At 41.1% G+C, this 18,442-nt stretch overlaps 2 protein-coding genes across 3 annotated transcripts in view; both read right to left on the bottom strand.

Moving 5' to 3' along the window:
• The window catches only part of LOC113035038 (uncharacterized), a 38,841-nt gene extending 24,044 nt beyond the window's left edge, over window positions 1-14,797 (bottom strand). The window contains exons 1-3 of one of the 2 annotated variants that reach the window (XM_026190284.2): window positions 14,472-14,797; window positions 7,606-8,043; window positions 7,313-7,515 (exon numbers count right to left, since the gene is read on the bottom strand). In XM_026190284.2, coding sequence (XP_026046069.2) covers window positions 7,313-7,515; window positions 7,606-8,043; window positions 14,472-14,547 — 717 coding nt within the window. In that variant the 5' untranslated portion in view covers window positions 14,548-14,797. Of the gene's footprint in view, window positions 1-7,312; window positions 8,044-14,471 lie in introns of both variants that reach the window. The other variant, XM_026190283.2, reaches the window with a different exon arrangement.
• The window catches only part of tk2 (thymidine kinase 2), a 300,481-nt gene extending 285,359 nt beyond the window's left edge, over window positions 1-15,122 (bottom strand). Inside the window, exon 1 of the mRNA XM_080287690.1 lies at window positions 15,118-15,122. The gene's annotated coding sequence lies outside the window, so the exon portion shown is untranslated. The remainder of the gene's footprint in view (window positions 1-15,117) is intronic.
• Between the last annotated feature and the right edge of the window lie 3,320 nt (window positions 15,123-18,442).

The raw sequence follows: 18,442 nt of genomic DNA, 5'->3' as shown, positions 1-18,442 counted from the left end.
AGCGAGACCACATCAAGGAAACAGAGTTTTTGGGATGTACCCAAAGGATACAGTTCAAACTCTTGGCAACAAATATGCTCTTTGATGTTGATGTGAGCAGGGTTACGTAAGCGGTTATTAACAAGAGCAGCAAGTCTCCTTTGCTTTCCTCCTACTGCTAGCGCTGCAGTCTCCGGCAGCCTGAACAGCATAAAAGCCCTCAAAGGAAATGTAGCTGTCTGAAATATACTGGTGCAACAATTTCTCTGTGAAGCATATTAAACTAGACTTCTGATGCCTCCTTTGACTTTGGGCCAGTGCTGTCCTCCATTGTATTTGCCATTAGATAGAGGGGAAACTTACGACTCTGTTTCTCCAAAACTCTCTGCTGTTTCACTGCACTCTGTCTGTTTCCTCTTCTTCTGTCCATCTCTGCATGCTTGGTGTGTTTCAATCCAGGTATCAGCTACAATCACTGTGTTCAAACCAGCAGACCAGTCAGCTTCAGGGCAATCAGCTGATCTCTAACGCAAACAGTGTGACTGACATGAAGTTGTTGCTCCATGGCCCATTGTTCCGAAGAAAAAGACACTTGGCCAGTTTGTTGGCAAAAGTTAACGGGTAAGAGTAGGATAAAAAAATCCAAGAATATTAAACAAATACTAGGAATGACTGCAACAGGCTGCACGCAGGTTGATGCATGTGCACCAATGGCTTCAGTGAGTTATCACCAGTGTCCTCTTTTGGGTTTTGTCTACCACACATAACCACATAATATACACTTCTTATCTTCTCGTCCCCCACAATCAGGGTCAGTTGTGTCGGACGACGGACCTGATTCTGCTGGAGGACTTTTCCTCTCCAAAGGTTAATCCTTCTTTCTACCATTGGCAATGATTGATGGAGTTTTCTCTCTAATATTGTAGTATCTTTATCTTGCAATACAAAGTGGCTTGAGATGACTATTGTTATGAATTAGTGCTGTCAGCAATATTATCACCAGTTTGAACCAATTATATGTACATGCTAGGGCTGCCACGATTAGTCGACTAGTCACGATTACGTCGACTATCAAAATCGTCGACGACTAATTTAATAGTCGACGCGTTGTTTGAAGCTTTGTAAGATCCCAAAAGACGCAGGAATAATAGCAGGATTTAAGAGTGTAATAACGGACTGGAACAGAAGAGGGCAGCACTGCATGTACAAGGATGCCAGCTGCCGTTAAACCCCGAAGAAGAAGAAGCTGTGTCCCAGAATTCATAGCGCAGCCCAGCTCAGTTTCCAACAATGGCGGCAGCTAGTTAGTTTTAACTTTACTCTTATTATTCTTTCTGGGTCACAAAATAAACGTTTAACATATTTTCAGAATGTAGCTGTGTAAACCTCAAATATCTGCTCAGTTTATCAAGACACCACATATTTTCAAAAGCGCTCCGACGTTTTCGGAGACGTCTGTTACCCACTAGCTCGATAGCTAGCCGGGGGCTAGGCTAACTAGAGCCGTGAGAACACCGGACTCCCGGCAAATCGCGTCTTTCGCTACTCAGGTTAAACATGATATATAAGTCACTTAGATAACTTAAAATGTTATTGTTTGGCTTTTTTAGTATTTTATTTGTTCCTGAGTAAATCGGTTTGGCTGAGATTAAAGTTATAGTTTTTACACAGCTGAGTAAACGTCAAGCAGACAGCTGATCATCAGAAGTGTGAGATGCTCGAGAATTTACTCCAGTGTCCTGTTATATTTTAGATAGCAAGGAGTTTATTAAACTTCACCGAAACAATCTGCAAATTTCATTAAAATTTAATAAACTATCATCTTGTCTTTATTTTTAGTTAGCACAAACACTTACAGCTGTAAGCTAATGATAGTTATATAAGAGCAGATGCTGCTGGTGCAATAAGCTGTACGTTTTACGTCCAATGGATTTGATTAGTCGACTAATCGCAAAAATAATCGGTGACTAGTCGACTATCAAAATAATCGTTTGTGGCAGCCCTAGTACATGCCTACATGAAGGTACAGGCCAATGAACTGTAGCGTCGTGAAAAGGCAGCAACCATGAGGTTATATATATAGCATTCATATTATGTTATGTAACACCAAATGTTCATATAAATGCTCATTTTATTTGTGACATTAATAGTAATATCCCACTCACACAAAAATATAAATTATGATACTGATATCAAAGGTTAATGCAGTATGAACATGTAAAACTTCTTTATAGAGTCTTTTGAGTCGTTTTTAATCTGTGTAAAATGGTAACAGTCAGCACAATATGCAAGCGAATGTAACAAGTGCAGCTTTTGTACAAACTAGACCTTGCACACATCCAGCACGTGTCATCACTGCTGGCTGTAGGGAATTCTGTTTGTAACAGCCATTTAACTAAAAACAGAACAGGAGATCATAGCGGCAATAAAACCGTTACAGTTTCGCCGATCACCAGGCCCTGATGGCTTACCGAATGAGTTTTATGCCGCCTTTGCTGGAAAACTAGCCCCCGTGTTAGCTACATTATATACTGACTCTCTTGCCAAAGGTGTTTTGCCTGATAGCCTAAATCAAGCTTGTATAACATTACTTCCCAAAAAAGACAAAAACCCTTCGGAATGTGGATCCTACAGGCCGATTTCACTCCTCAATTCAGACTACAAAATACTAGCGAAGGTTTTGGCCAACCGATTGGAAAATTTTTACCCAACATAATCTCTTCAGATCAGATTGGTTTTATTAAAAACTCCTTTTTTAGTATTCGTAGACTACTCAATATAATGTACACCCCCAGTCAAGCTGAAAGCCTTCTCTCCATGGATGCGGAGAAGGCTTTCCATAGAGTAGAATGGGAATATCTATTTGAGACCTTACAAAGATTTGGGTTTGGAAGTTCCTTTTTGTCCTGGGTGAAATTACTCTGTGCCTGTCCTTCAGCTATGGTACTCACTAATAACCATTATTCTAAACCGTTCCGCTTGCATCGTGGAACTCGTCAGGGCTGCCCCCTCAGCCCCCTCCTTTTCGTGTTAGCTATTGAGCCGTTGGCAATAGCTATAAGAAGTAATGGTGCCATTCAAGGCATTTCGCGATATGGAACTGAGCATAAATCTCTCTATGCTGATGATCTCCTGCTGTTTGTGTCAGGCTGAGGTAACAATTCCCTCCATTCTTGAACTTTTTGATGCATTTGGGCTTGTGTCAGGCTATAAATTGAATCTACACAAGAGTGAATTACTGCCTCTAAATATGCCTCTTTCCACATTAGCAAACATTACTGTTCCCTTCAAGATTGCAACGCACAGTTTTGTCTATCTAGACATAACTGTGACGAAAAACCTCAGTGATCTCTTTAAAGAAATTTTTACTAAGTTACACCTCAGTATGCAACAAGACTTGTCAAAATGGTCGCCGCTTCCTCTCTCGTTAGTTGGGAGAGTGAATGTAGTTAAAATGTCTGTATTACCCAGATATCTTTATCTGTTTCAAAGCCTCCCTATATACATTCCGAATGCTTATTTTAAGAAATTGGACTCTGCAATTACATCATACCTTTGGAACAACAAGAAACCACGTTTGCATAAAACACATCTGCAAAAGTCAAAGCAAGATGGAGGCCTGGCTCTACCGAATTTCCGTTATTATTACTGGGTCTAGTTTACGCTGTCTGACCTACTGGCTCAGCACGACTGCAGCGGACCCGTATGGCTAGATATGGAGAAGCTCTCTTCTGGTTCTTTCTTGCTATCGTCTGTCGTAGGTGCATCTATCCCGTTACCCAAAAGCCTGTCAATTGAGAATCCTGTAGTTAATAATACTATCCAGATTTGCTTTCAGTTTAGTTTACATTTTGATCTTCTGAAGATGTGCTTAGGCAGCCCAGTAGCTTCCAACTATGTTTTTTCCCCTTCAATGTCTGATGCCACATTTCAGGGCTGGCAGAGGCGAGGGCTGAGATCTTTAAAAGAACTATTCATTGACGGCACGTTCACCTCATTTGAACAGCTGACTAATAAATACAACTTACCCCCCTCTCATTTCTTTAGGTACCTACAAATACGACACTTTCTTTCAGGCTCTATCCCAGGGTTCCCAAATAAACCCCCTAATGATGTAATGGATGACATTATGTGTTTTAACCCGGCTAAGAAAAAGGCCATATCATCAATACTTGTTCTGATTTTGCGCCTGGGTTCTTGTTCTATGTCTGCAATCAAGCGATCCTGGGAAGAGGATCTTGGAATCTGTGTTGCTGAAGCCGACTGGGGCAATGTTTTAAGTAATATTCACTCGTCCTCCATGTGTGCAAGACATTGGCTTCTGCAGTTTAAAATAGTGCACAGGTTCATCTTAGCAAATCAAAACTGGCAAAGATGTATCCCCAGATTGACCCAACGTGCGAAAGATGTAAATTGGCAGAGGCGACCTTGATCCATATGTTTTGGTCCTGTCCCAAAATACAAAAGTTCTGGACAGATGTCTGTGGGGCTTTGTCATGCATATTTGGAATGAGAGTGTCACTCAATCCACTTTTATTTTTATTTGGGGTCAACTCCGATGGTCTGGCACTACCAGCAGGTGGTCAAAGAATTATTGTCTTCTCTACACTATTGGCAAGACGTCTAATACTTTTGAAGTGGAAGGACGCAGCCCCGCCCACAGTTTCTCATTGGGTTAAGGATGTATTATTTCATCTTAAATGAGAGAAAATTAGGTTCGTTTAGAGAGGCTCTGTAAATAAATTTAACAAAGTCTGGAAACCCTTTTTGATATTTTTTGACCAACCTGTGTTTTGACCAACACAGGTTCAGGAATGACCTTTATTTATTTATTTATTTATTTATTTATCTATTTTTAATTATATTTGTTTGCTTATTTTTTCTTTCTTCTTATTCTGTATACCTTGGCTGGTGTTATTTTGCATTGTATGTTTTTCCTTTTAAACTTTTGATTACTTGACAGCGAACAGGGGTGTTGTTTGTTAGGGTGGGTTTTTATTTTTATTTTTTCCCCTCTTTTACTTTTATTTGATGCTTTGTATTTTTGTATTTCATTGTGGAAAATAATAAATATATTAAACACTAAAAGCATAACAGAACTAAACTGAAACATAGTCTTTAGCAGAATGCTTGATTGGATACTGTATGAACTGATGCTCTAACTGTAGCTGTTCAGTGACTCGGGTTCAATAAGACATTACACTGTAAAATCTTTGGGCAGTACTGTATGTGTTATGCCTGAAGATTAGTGATGTGCCATACCACTGATCTCCTTTCTGATCCGATACCGAGTAAAATTCAGGATGGTATCGATGACACTGATCCGATACCGATACTTTGTGCAAAAACTTAATGTGTTATTGTATTTCAGATTATAGCTTCGTAATGATTGCAGGACATCAGACTGCTTGTTCTTATTGTTTAATTATGAAGAATTATCATATAGAAATAAAGAACCTGAAGCTGTGTGTCGATGCTATTTGAACACACATATGTTGTCATTTAACATGTAGATACTTACCTGGACGCTTCAACAAAAACCTTCAACATTCACACTTTCCCTCGTTCACAGCAGTGCTGTGCAGTGTTGGTCAAGTTACTTGAAAAAAGTAATCAGTAACTAATTACTGATTACTTCCCCAAAAAAGTAATCCCGTTACTTTACTGATTACTTATTTTCAAAAGTAATTAATTACTTAGTTACTTTTAAAAACAGGATTTACAACCTGAATAGGTGATAAAGCGATAGATCTTTCAGCCCAATTCTACTTTTTCTGCATAATCATCATACAAAATGTAATCAAATGGAAAAGTATCTTTTTAAAACTTGTTTTATTAGTTTTAATCTTTTAACTTTATGCATCAAGCAAAGATTTAATTATATGCAACATTCACTGACTGGAAGAAATTTGTTTAACATTTAAACCTATTTTCTGCACATTCCAGCTCATAAAATAAAATATTTTGTGTGTTTACACTCAGTCTTTCAAATAGATGCAAGTAAAACACAGCAGAAAATAAATAAAGTCAAAGACTCAGCGGTCCTGTTGCTCTATTTTCACCTGTAAAGCAGGAGTGGGGCAGGCGGAGGTTTACCCTGGTGCAGGTGTGCCGCGGTCAGTGGAAGAATCCGCGAGTTTCTCTGTGAGTTTCCCATTACGTCGTAGCTACTCGGTGCTTGTTGGAAGTTTAGGGGTTTTTTCGCTGTAAAAAGAAGTTTTCTTCCCAGGCACAGCGGACACTAATGTTTTTGTCACTTTTTATGGAATCAAACTCAAAGTAAGGTCAGTACTTCCACGCTTTAAACGCTGCACGCTCATACTCTCTCCCACAATCGATATGTTATCCATTGTTGATCTGCACACAGCTGTTGTCACCAACGGCGCGCTCGCTTACGTCACTGTCATGAGACATTCTCGCAAAAAATCACGGTTTTAGTAACGCAGTAACGCAGCGTTCCTACGGGAAAGTAACGGTAATCTAATTACCGTTTTTGCAATAGTAATCCCTTACTTTACTTGTTACTTGAAAAAAGTAATCAGATTACAGTACTGCGTTACAAGTAAGTACAAGTACTGCCCATCTCTGGTGCTGTGCCACACTACACATTTTGGTATCGATCCAGTACCAAGTAAATACAGGGCCAGTACTGTCGATGTGACTCAGGCAGCTAAATGGGGGAGAGTAGTGTGCCACGATTAATGAGACGAATTCTCAACTAGCAAATTGTGAAACATTTTAAACAGAAACTGGGTTTTTGGAGACCTGGAATGTTTTTGTGTCTTTCAGCACACAAAAAGCTTTGGACATTTTTCATAGTGCATGTTGGAGGTTTATTTTTCCCAAAGACATAATTAACACAGTTCAGCGGGCTACACACTGAAGGATAAAAGCAATGTATCGATCCGATACCAATACTAGTGTTGGTATCGATACTATCGATATTTGGATCGATCCACCTACCTCTACTGGAGATTTGATTTAGGAAATTCTGACATGCCAGCTCATCTGGCATCTCACTATCCAGCTGCCAGGACTGGATAGCCCTGGCAGCTGGATAGCCACACCTTTGGAGTGGGAGTCGCAAGTTCAATTCCCATCCAGTAAGGGTCCTGGCTAGACCCCCCATGCTAACAAAAAAACCAAGCCCTGGAATGGCACGGTTGCGTCTGCAGCTCGGACACAAGCATTTCACTACTCTGCATGATTGTGTATGTCACATATAAAGGTTGCTTTCATCGAGAAACATCGGGGCTACATTAGTCTGCTCAGTTTGCACCCTTGTAAAGTGTGAGGACGGATCAGCTGATGATCAGTGCTGCTTTTTTCTTACCTTACTTAATCTGCAGCATTCATCCATGTACTCATCCAGGCTGTCACTGGTGATACTCCTTTTAATAGGCTCGGGTTCAAAGACTTTGCTTGTCATGTCGTCACAGCTTTGTATTAAGGATTGCTCTCCAAGCCTCGTATCCTCTGAGCCGGTCCTTCCTGTCACAGCCCTGGACTCTTCAGCATCCTCACTTTGTTCAGGACCTGAAACCATGCAGTGGTTCACATCCTCACCTATGTGCAACTCTATTGTTATAGCCGAAGAAATAAGTGTATTTGAATGAATTAACAAACCATCCTGTGTATCCACTGTTGTATTTAAACTGTTATCCGCTGAGTCATTTGCCTGGTTTTTCTCAGTGCTCTTTGTATCTGCAACAAGTCTGTCAGAGAGGACGGTGGGCTCAGAGTTTAAGTTGGAGGAGTCACAGGAAGACTCTCGACTGTGCACCACAAAGCTCTGCTCAGATCCTGTTGGGGTGGATGGTGAATGAGCTCCGCTGGGAAGCTCCACTCCAGAGTCCTCTGATTCACACTTGAACAAGTTTGAGAGATGAGTATCTGACAAAATGGCAGATGGATATTTGGAGCCAGGCTTGATCTGAGGCTGCCCAGGCTTTTCATCAAGCTGAGAATTCAGCTCGGGGTGTGAATTGTCCTGGTCAATAAAAAGCTTCATTTTTGTCAGGACAACCTCACTGTCCAGTAATGTGTTTTTACTGCCTCCTTTACCTGTTAAATAGAAAAAGAAATATGTGTCAGTTGTCATTTTTCATATTTTAGGAAGTCCGTCAATACTGTGATGACTGTCCTAACCATTCTCTGAGCTGTTTGAAACGGTTTGAATCCAGCGAACGCGTCTTTGAGTAAAAAGTTATTCGGTTGAAGAATGTTTGTCATCATGGTTAAAAATTTTGGGAACAGTTTCCTGGTTGAACTCCAGGGCCAAGAATCGTACTTCCTTAGACAAAGCTCTTTCTTAGCCAGACAGTCGTAGCTTTCTTCTTGTCATATACACGGTAACATGCACGCTACCTTGTCTATCATTATGTTTAAATGTTGTAAAGGAGATACTGTGGAGGAAACTACCACAAATGAGACCTTGTTAACTTTGGGAGGGGTGATATGTGTACATCTGTCACATTGTGTCTTGTACAGCAGTGCAAGTACTTGTCACCACCTGTATGATGAGGATGATATGAGGATCTTGCTGTAGATCTACAGCTGGTCACAGGGAGTACTGAGCACTTAATGTAACGTCAACATGTTGACGGCATTGGGGCATTTTGGTCGAATATATTTCCAGAAAACAAAGGTGGATATCTTGTCAAAGCAAATGCAAAATTAAAACCTGTTTGCTTTTATCCTCTCTGAGTGGAGGAGGCAGTTCTTGCATGGGAATTTTGACGAAACTATAAACGTAAAACAATATGAATGAAAGTAGAAGTCTTTCTTGTCTAAGCACAGAAGAAAACATGTAAAAGCAGTGTGTGTTTGTGAGAAACAGCTTCCCTCTGAAAGAAGGGACATTGTAACTGTAAACGGTGGCGGCCTGAACTGAAAGATGAATGAGACACAAGTAATTTAATAAAAACAGGATGTCAGAGGAGCAGCCACAAAACTGCTGTCGGTTATATTGGATCTAAACTATTCAAGGGCAGCTCCTTTATTACCCGCACAGCTGTCCAGTGTAAACACTAGAATACCACAATGCAGAGCGAGCTCAGGTCTGTCAGCAACTAATAAAAGATCATTACAAACTTTTAAAAGCACAGTTTCAGTTCTATGTAACATTTGGAAACCAGGCTGAAATGAGAATACATTCAAGACTTTCTGCTTTTCTACAAATCCTTCTGAGAGCCTGAGTCCAGGGATACGTTTTAGGTTTAACACAGTTGGTTTTACAAGAAGCAAAACTCAAGAGCATTTGAGCAAAGTGAGCAGATGATGAGCTCACGGCTTAAGGGAGCGATTGTCCAAGGGAGGGGCCCAATATTCTGATAAACAGCAGAGGAATGTCCAGCAGGGATGATGCAGGGGTCACGCACACATAAAAGAAGTTTAACTGGTGGACATGGCGCAGAAATTTGAATTATAACAGACATGTGATCAGAAAAGTTTAAACTGCAAATTAGAATATCACATAATTACAGAGCACGAGATGAGCCTGAACGCTCACGGGAGGGAGCGCCGACTGAACACGACTAAAAGAGTCAGTGAGGTTCAGGACGTCTTTCACCAGAGGTTTCAAAGTTGACATAAATATCAGCAGTGAGCATCTAAAACGGTTGAAATGGTGAATTTGCAGTACTGTGGTTAAGTTTAATGACTCCCTATGATTCTTTATGGTGGGCAGCCAATGACAGGTTACATCAATTATTCTTATTTATCTTGTGAATTTATTTAATTTGATGGTTTTTTATACTGGCGTTACAAATCAGCCTCACAGTGTTTGTAACATCTGCTTATGTCTTGCTGAATTCAGCCCTAAATCCACAAGAAGCAGTGAGCAGCACGTGTCAGCTGATCACAGCCTGCAGCTCACAAAACGAGTGATTATGTGACTTGTAATTCTTTTCCACACAGTGCACTGCTACACCTGATCTTAGGGTTCATGCCAAATCCTATTTTAACACATCCTGGCTACTGTTGTTGGTTTTAAATACACAGCATACAGAGCTGAGCTCATACTGCTGTTAGAACTAAATTATATGTAGCCTGAAAGACAGCACTATACTTGCTTTTAAAGATTGTTACTTTGAGCACATGATAACTATTCGAGGAAATACAGATGAGATTATCAGTACTCTTACAAAATGAGCAGAACATTACATTTAGAAAGCTACACCAGGTATCAGCGTTCTTCATCAACACAAGGTTATAATAACCATATCTGAAATAATGTGAACATTTTACTGTATTCTAATAGCATCTCACAAAGTGCTGAAGGTAGGCTGAGCAGCAGTTATTATATGATGCTACTCTTCTGTCTCTTTGCCCTCACTCTCTGACCACTCACAAGTTTCCCTTCAGTTGAATTAAAGGTTTTGTTCATTTATTGCATTAACCCAGAGTTAGCCAGCACCCATGCTTCTCCTTGGAGAAGAGGAGGCAGGTCCACACGTGTCCATTAGGCGAGGCTGCTTTGTTATCAGTTGCAACTCCTTTGCAGAGTTTACTTGTCAAAGCCAAATAGCAGCTGATGTGTTTTCAGTGACAGAAGAGCCCACGAATTTATTTCCATAAAGAAATAACAGAAAAGACAAAACCATCAGAGCGATTAAACTATGTACAGCAGCTCGTCTCAATAATCCTGCACCCCTGTTCATGTTCATGCCTGCACACAAAAATGGGCGAGTGCAATTACACACTAAAGCCACGTCGGCCATGTGAACAGACTTCTGGCCATTGTGATCCAATCGCCGTCCATCCCTAAAGCGCTCTCTGTGCAGTAACTGTCAGCTGGACAGGTGTCGCCGTGATCCAGCTGTCCTCATCCTGGCCAAACAACACAAACAGGTATTTTATCCTGTAATTTACAGCAGTCTCTGTCCTAGTGTCTGTGCTTTCTAAACCCAGCAACATATTATTACAGACAGTCCACCAACGCTGCCCCCACCCAAATTCATTCTAAAGCTCGTCTCTGTCCGAAGACGTCCTTCAGCTGTTTCCATCATATTTATTCACGTTCCACTGAGTTTTCAATCAAGCGAGTACTTAAAAAGTCTGAGTTGAGGACTAATGCTGTTAAAGTAGAGTAAGCAGAGTGCCCTGTTGCCTCGTCCTGATGCCTAAGCGTTCACACCTTAATAACAAAGCTCTGAGCCGCCTGGAAGGCAGAGGGAAACATCCTGTCTCCGCACGCGCACTGTGTGATGATAAAATGTATGTCGCTGGATTCAAGTGCACCCAAGTGGTATCAAGACCTCAGTTAATGTTGCATTGTGAGTATGGTTTAATGATTATTATTAACAGTTGGGTGATGGTGCTCTTATGGACTTTGTAACAGCCGTTATGGTGTGGTGTCCCTTTAAGACACCCAAGTCGAGGGTTGATGGTGTTATCAGTGTGTGCCATTGCTCTCTCGCTTTCTCTCTCTGTGATTATGAGGACACGTGCCTTCACGCTCGTGCTTAACGAGGGACGGACTTATGTTTTCTTTTCGAGACCCTTTTTTTTGTTTTGTTTGCAGCGCTTGGGTTGTATGAACGCTGGGCATTTTGTTGTTGAGCCGCAGCCGTTCAGCCGGGCTTTTATACGGTTGCTGAAGAATTAGCAACCGTATTAAATATTAAAGAACCACCGTGGATTACTGATACCAGTGTGGGTGTGTATCCTTCCGCCTAGCCTGCTAGGTGTTTTGCCGCCTCTTCTCAACCACACAACACAACCCAACGTTACAACTTACATGTTTGCAAAATGAATTTCCTCAAAAAAATAACAAAAACTTTGGCATCTCAGAATCATTTGTTTTATTACGATAACAAATAAAGTTGTCCAGGTTGTGTTTAATCTGCAGCTTTTCCAAACTGTAATAATAATAATACAAATGCTTAATGTGAGCAGTTGTCTGGAAATCATTTTAAGCAGCTCTGGTGACATCAGATGTTTTTTGTCTGCTGGACATTTTTCAACCAATAATAATGCTGATATGATAATAACCTCAGTTGTTTCTTTCATTTGTGATGCCAGTAACCAGGTGAGGAAGCTAAACTGTGATATTTATTGGGTAAAGGCTATGTTACTTAAAGTTTCCAGTAAAAATGATTTTTAAAATAAAGATAATATTTATTTCTAAATAAAAAAAACATGACAAAAGTATACTGTATGTGTGCAACATGCTGAATAAGCAAAAGTATCATAAATGGAAGAAATACAAACTGTGAATGTGGCTCCAAAGACGATCATCATACACCCTTAAGTGAAGCACTTTTTCTTCCCATGAAATCACCTTCAAACTGCACACGCTCTTATAAAAGGTGGTTTTCCAGAGCCCTTTACTTTTCTTATAGATGTGGACTAAACCTTCTGGTTTGTGCCCTCTGGCTGTCTCTTAATGCAGAGAACGACATTTACAACACAGAACACATATGGAAAGCCTTTGGGCTTAGGTGTTGGTTTAGTTGGCCTCTGACAACACGAGGTCATAAACAGGCTGCGACAGGCCTGCTATTTTTACAGCCCTGCTGTGGTGTGTGTTTGTCAGGGTCACTGTGGGTGGTTAAACTGACCACTTATCATCTGGAGCTGCAGAAGAAGAGGCTTAGGTGGAGCAGCCAAGCATTTTTTGTTGTTTTAGGAAGGCTGGTCTTCTGTATGGAAGCCCGTTTCCGCCACTAAATAAAAACAAAACAGCTAGTTTCGACTTATTAACTCGAAATTTTGAGTTATTTTCTCAAAATGTCGAGTTAGCTCTGCCAGTCAAAAATATACGTGAATGAGGTCGCTTTCTTGTTACCCGGAAGCATATGGCGCAGAGGAACGCGCACTCAAAAACGGATCCCAACAAATTGGCGCTTTGGCGAGTACGTTTGCTGATAGTAACACCGTGTGATTCAGCTAATAACAGGGATTTCATCATTTGTGAAGCCAGGCTGAAAACACTCAGCAATCTGTGCGACTGGATGTAATACCTAGCTTAGCTGTAGCATTTGTAGCTGACGCTTCAGCTTCTGGGTAACGAGGAAATGACGTCATTCACGTAGATTACTGATTGGCAGCGCTAACTCGAAATTTCGAGTTGCTTTTCTCAAAATTTTGAGTTAATAAATCGAAATTTCGAGTTAATATGTCGAAATTTTGAGAAAATACTCGAAATTTCGAGTTGCTTTTCTCAAAATTTTGAGTTAATAAATCAAAATTTCGAGTTAATATGTCGAAATTTTGAGAAAATACTCGAAATTTCGAGTTGCTTTTCTCAAAATTTTGAGTTAATAAATCAAAATTTCGAGTTAATATGTCGAAATTTTGAGAAAATAACTCGAAATTTTGAGTTATGGATCCTTTTTTTGTTTTTAGTGGTGGAAACGGGCTTCCATACTTCTGGGCTTAGAGCCAAGGTGGTGGAATATTATCAGTGTGTTTTTGTCTACGAGACATCCATCAGGTCTAATTTGATGCTTCCTGTTAGGGACGTGGAGAAGTCATCAAATTCTAGTCTGGATCAATTTGATGAAAACTAGTGATTGTCTTTAGTCATTAAATCTTGGTGAAACTGTTTATTCTGAATAAATTATGACAAATAAGCAGTTTTTTCCTGGATTTGTTCAACCGACTAAAGTATCACAAACAAAAACAAGGAAACTGACATTGCCTTTATATTTTATGTACACAGAACAGATGACAAAGTAAGTCAAGCATCGAGCCCTTCAGTCCTTCCCAGCTCATCGGTCATTACTGGCCTGGGACCGAAAACAGCATCCCCAGTCATAGCCCTTTCTTATTTTCTAAAGCAATGTTGTTTTCAATAGAACATTTCTAAATGTGTTGTCTTATTATTGCAGTTAGACTTGAGTACTAAAAAGAATATTTGCATAACAAAGTTTCACAACAGGAATTCCACTGCAGTTTATCTGCAGTCAAACATAAAATAAATCCGATGAGCCCTGCCGTGAGGGCAGGAAATCAAGCTAGTAGCATATGTTTGCACCTGCCTCCTACACTGAGCTTACATTGAAACAGAAGGCACAGCTGGGGCCCCTGTTATGTTTTCCACTGCTTCCTGACCACGGTGCCATCCATCCGTGCTACTCGGTCTTCTTTATCAAAGTCAGTGGGGCCCCATCTTATCAAAAACCATTAAGATAAGACAAGAATGTGCAGGAGCACGGTAACTCGAGTCAGAACTGCTTCTATTAGTCTCTCCCATTCTTGGTGCTGTCTTTGTGTTGATGAAATTAGTGGCTGTCCTTTAACTGGTGATTAAATGGTTACAAACTGAAAGCTTGCTAGTAGTTGCACAAGTACCACAAACAAAAGCATGGAAACTGACATCAGCTTTTAATTTTATAGAACAATAACTCTCACATGCTGCTCAAGATTCAAAACACTGAAGAACAAGAACAGCTGAGAAACAAAAGTCACGGACATCACTGTGCAAACGACGACGGAGCCATTTCCAAGGCTTCAGGACTTTATGAGAGGAAAAAAGGAGACTTTACCTTTCCTCCAAGGGGCCATGATGGAAAATGACTTCTGCCAGCTGATGACAAGTGCAGCCTTTTTTTTCACACTCATCTCGTCGTAGCAAAATTTGAATTCCAGAAAACTTAAATGTGAGTTTCAGAGAGGAAAGATGAAAGAAAAGGTCCTTAGAGATTCTTCATGATGTATTCTGCCTTGAAGATCAGCTGTGGGAAAGGTGTCTGTTGTTGGAGGAGCTTGCATAGAGGCTGCCCTCGATAGCGGAGTCATGATTCCTGTGTCCCTTTGCTGTGGTGCTTGAGTAAAAGCAGCTCCCAGGCTGAGGAGGGGCTGGGCTCAGGCAGCAGTGTTCACAGTCAGGAGGAGGAGTGGTAGGAAGCCAGAGGGGGAATGGCCACGAGACATCGACTACAAAGCAATGTTCGATGAGTGAAGTGCTGCCAGTATGTACACAGCTTAGTAACAAAAACAAATATGAGAAGTGTTTATCTGGTAGTGCAGTCGTACTCTCATTACGTTCTTTTCTCAGTAGGCAATGGATGAAAGTTAATTACTTCAATTTTGCAATGTAAAAATTGTAACTTGTTTCCTTTAAAGGAGTCCAACAATAAAACACGTTAGTTTAGACTGTGGAGGCTGTTTCTCCCAATCACAGCCTAGATCACACGATCCCCCCAGGAGGACGATATAGTCCCCACAAGGGAGTCCAGGATTATATATTAACTTATATAAGCCCTTTTAATACGCTTAAAGAACCAATTAAATCATCATTCTATGTGCATTTTTTCAATTCAATTTTATTTATATTGCGCCAAATCACAACAACAGTGGCCTCAAGGCGCTTGCATCCATTCACTTTCCTATTTCTGTGCCCTCGAGCGTCCCACACAGCAACTATAAAACAGCTCTGCTGATTGATGTTAACATCCATGTAGATGCTGACGATGACAGACTCAACCTTAATTAGTTAGACTCAGTTTGCTTTTTTCAAAATGTAGTCCAAAACAGTTCTTGAATAATTAATGATGCAGATGCTGCCTGTGGCTGCAGACAGTACTCAGAGGCACTTTTCATTATCTGTAGGGATTTTAATCACGTCTCACTGGACTCCACTTTGCCTGCTTCCACCAGTTTGTGAACTGTCCACTAGGAATAACAGGACAACTGATCTACTGCATGCTAATGTAAGGGATGCATACGGAGTCACACCTCTACCCCCACTCTGAAAGGCAGACCATAACGTTGTTTAGCTACAGTACACCCCTCTGCTTCACCACACTGTGTCGGGAAATGCAGACAGACTGCTTTGAATCCGCTGACAGAGGAGACCTCATCCACACAGATATTCATGTAGTCAGTCAGACAGCCGGCGATCCCTTCATTGTCCTTATCAGTGGATCCAGCAGCATGTTTTTCTAATAAAAACTACAGGTGGTGAAGGGTGTCCTCAACAGGAAGAAGGTGACCTTCAGAATAAAGGACAGGTCAATTATCAAGTCAGCGGTAGGTGAAGCAGTGCCTGCAGGTGGCACTACAGGACACGTGGAGGAGAGGCTACCTGGATCGGCAGCCATCTCACGGAAAGACCCCACTATATCAGGCTGAAGGATATCAGCAGCACTGGTGCACCTCGGGTCACGGTGCTGGCCCCTCTTCTCTTCACCTTATACACTTCAGACTTCTGCTCAGTGATGTGTCAGAAATTTGCAGATGACACAGGCATCATGGGGTGTGTTAGGAATGGCAGAGACGATGAGAACAGAAATCTGGTGAGCGACTTTGTCTGGAGCCAGAGGAGCCTCCTACAGCTCAACACCTCAAAGAACAGGGAGTTTATCGTAAACTACGGGAAGTCCAGACCATGCCAATGACCAGTCCTTTTTTAGTTTTTATTCGTCCTATATTGTTTGAGTGTGTGACTATGAAAATGCCTGTGTTTCTGTCACAAATGTGCTTGATAATGAGGGTGGGAAGCTGCAGCAATGCCCCCAGAAGCGTGGGGGCAGACAGAGGTGGGGACACGGCAGTCTTCTTGTTGCATGTTGAAGCTCGACTTGGAACCTCGTTAAGATCCAACCATGCAAAATATGATTTTATTTATTTATTTATTTTTTACCATTTTTCAAGTACTCTTAAACTTTTGATCAGGACTTTATTAGGTTCTGAAGTTTGGAGTTAATGCAAGGAATCGAGAAGAACACTCATTTTGCAGGTGGAGGCCGTGAGGCTCTGGGGAGGGCAACTGAGGGAGTGTCTGGGAATGTGGTTCCAACCTGGTTTTCCTGATAATACAGAGGAGGCAGGAGGACAGGCAGATTAAAGCGGTGAACAGTTTTGATTCTGAGGAGTGGGTTACAGAGACATGCCAAAGAGACCAGCGTCCAGGTAACTGAGCTGCAGGGGAGTGAAGCAGTGACTTAAGTGAGGTAAGTGAGATGGGTGACAAACTGGCAGAGAATAGATGACTGCGCTGGTCTTAAATACAGACTTGCTGACTGTTGTCAGTGGATGACAGGTGAGTATGGTAGGTGAGGAACCAGGGCTCCACAAGTAAACACAGGAAGGCAGTGGAAAAACACCAGATGCCCACTGTGATCCTAAAAAGTTGTGTAGATTAGAGAAATCCAAATGAAATTCAAACTTGTTTACCCAGTTTTTCTTTTCAAAGTCAATAAACGTGTGTGCTGTGCGATCATTCCACCCTGAAAAAAGAACCTTTCAGAGAAATCATTTAAAGCACAAAATAATCTTTGCTCATTCTGACCACAAATTTCACCTAAAAAAGATCACAAGACTGAAGACAGGAACTGGTATAACCCAAGTCAGAGTGGTCACAGGGAGGGAGCAATCAAAACATTTTAACAACCTTCCAGTATGACCCTCCCTATCACTTGCTCTAGTTGCTCTAAATTGGGTTATCCATGCGTAATCAGCTTGTAAGACCTTTTATGTCCATCCACTAATTGTCAGAGTTACCCTGAGGAAATCACTCTTATTTCATTTGTCAGATACGATCACGGATGTTGGCTCTTTCCTTTCGCCCTCCAAACGTCAGAAGGAAAAGCACTGAAGAAACAACATTAACCGTGACGGGACTCTCATCACAGTTGAAGTTCACACATGCGTGTGTGTGTGTGTGTGTGTGTGTGTGTGTGTGTGTGTGTGTGTGTGTGTTTATTAGGCCTAGCTCTAGAAAGGTATATTGGTTGGTTAATACATCAGTGTACCAAAACTATTCTAAGGCAGTGTGTGACAGCTGCAAACCTTTATTAAGACTAATAAGTGTTGAGACTGAGAGTGTTACTGTAGTGTTACTGTAGTGTTACTGAGAGTGTTACTGTAGTGTTACTGTAGTGTTACTGTAGTGACTGCATGAGGATCATGAGCTAGTTTTCCAGGGTAGGGGAACTGACCTGTTAAGTGCTACTGAATGGGATCAATTTTTGTTTTTTTTTACTTTGGTTATTGGCTCTAACAGGAACTGTGAAATTTCTAGCAGGAAAACTGATTGCACTGTGCAAGGTAGTAAACAGCTGTTTTTCCATGATATGACCTTCAATGCACATATTAAACAAATATGACTGCTTTCTTTCATTTGCTCAACATTGCTAAGCTTTGCATATTCTATTGTATTGAGTTACAGTAAAATTATTCTTTTGACTTAGGTAACCATACACCTTTTAGGTGGCTGTAGTTCAGGCGGTAGACTAAGTCAGCTACTAACCAGAAGGTTAGCGGTTCGATCCCTGGCTCCACCAGTCTGCATGCCAAATATCCTTGGGCAAGATCCTAATCCCATGTTGCTCTCCGATGCATCCATCAGAGTCTGGAAGTCAGTTTAGAATTAGTCGTTCAGCGCTTTGAGTGCTTAGATTAGAAAAGCGCCATATAAGAACCAGACCATTTGCCATGTTACACAACATAAAGTCAAACTCACTCCAAACTGCAGATACTACATTAGCCTGTAATTAACACCGAAGAAAGTTCT

Source organism: Astatotilapia calliptera, chromosome 13, assembly GCF_964374335.1.
Source record: "Astatotilapia calliptera chromosome 13, fAstCal68.1, whole genome shotgun sequence".
NCBI classification, from domain to species: domain Eukaryota; kingdom Metazoa; phylum Chordata; class Actinopteri; order Cichliformes; family Cichlidae; genus Astatotilapia; species Astatotilapia calliptera.
Note: the sequence above shows the minus strand (reverse complement) of the source record. Positions and strands in the feature narration are given on the sequence as shown.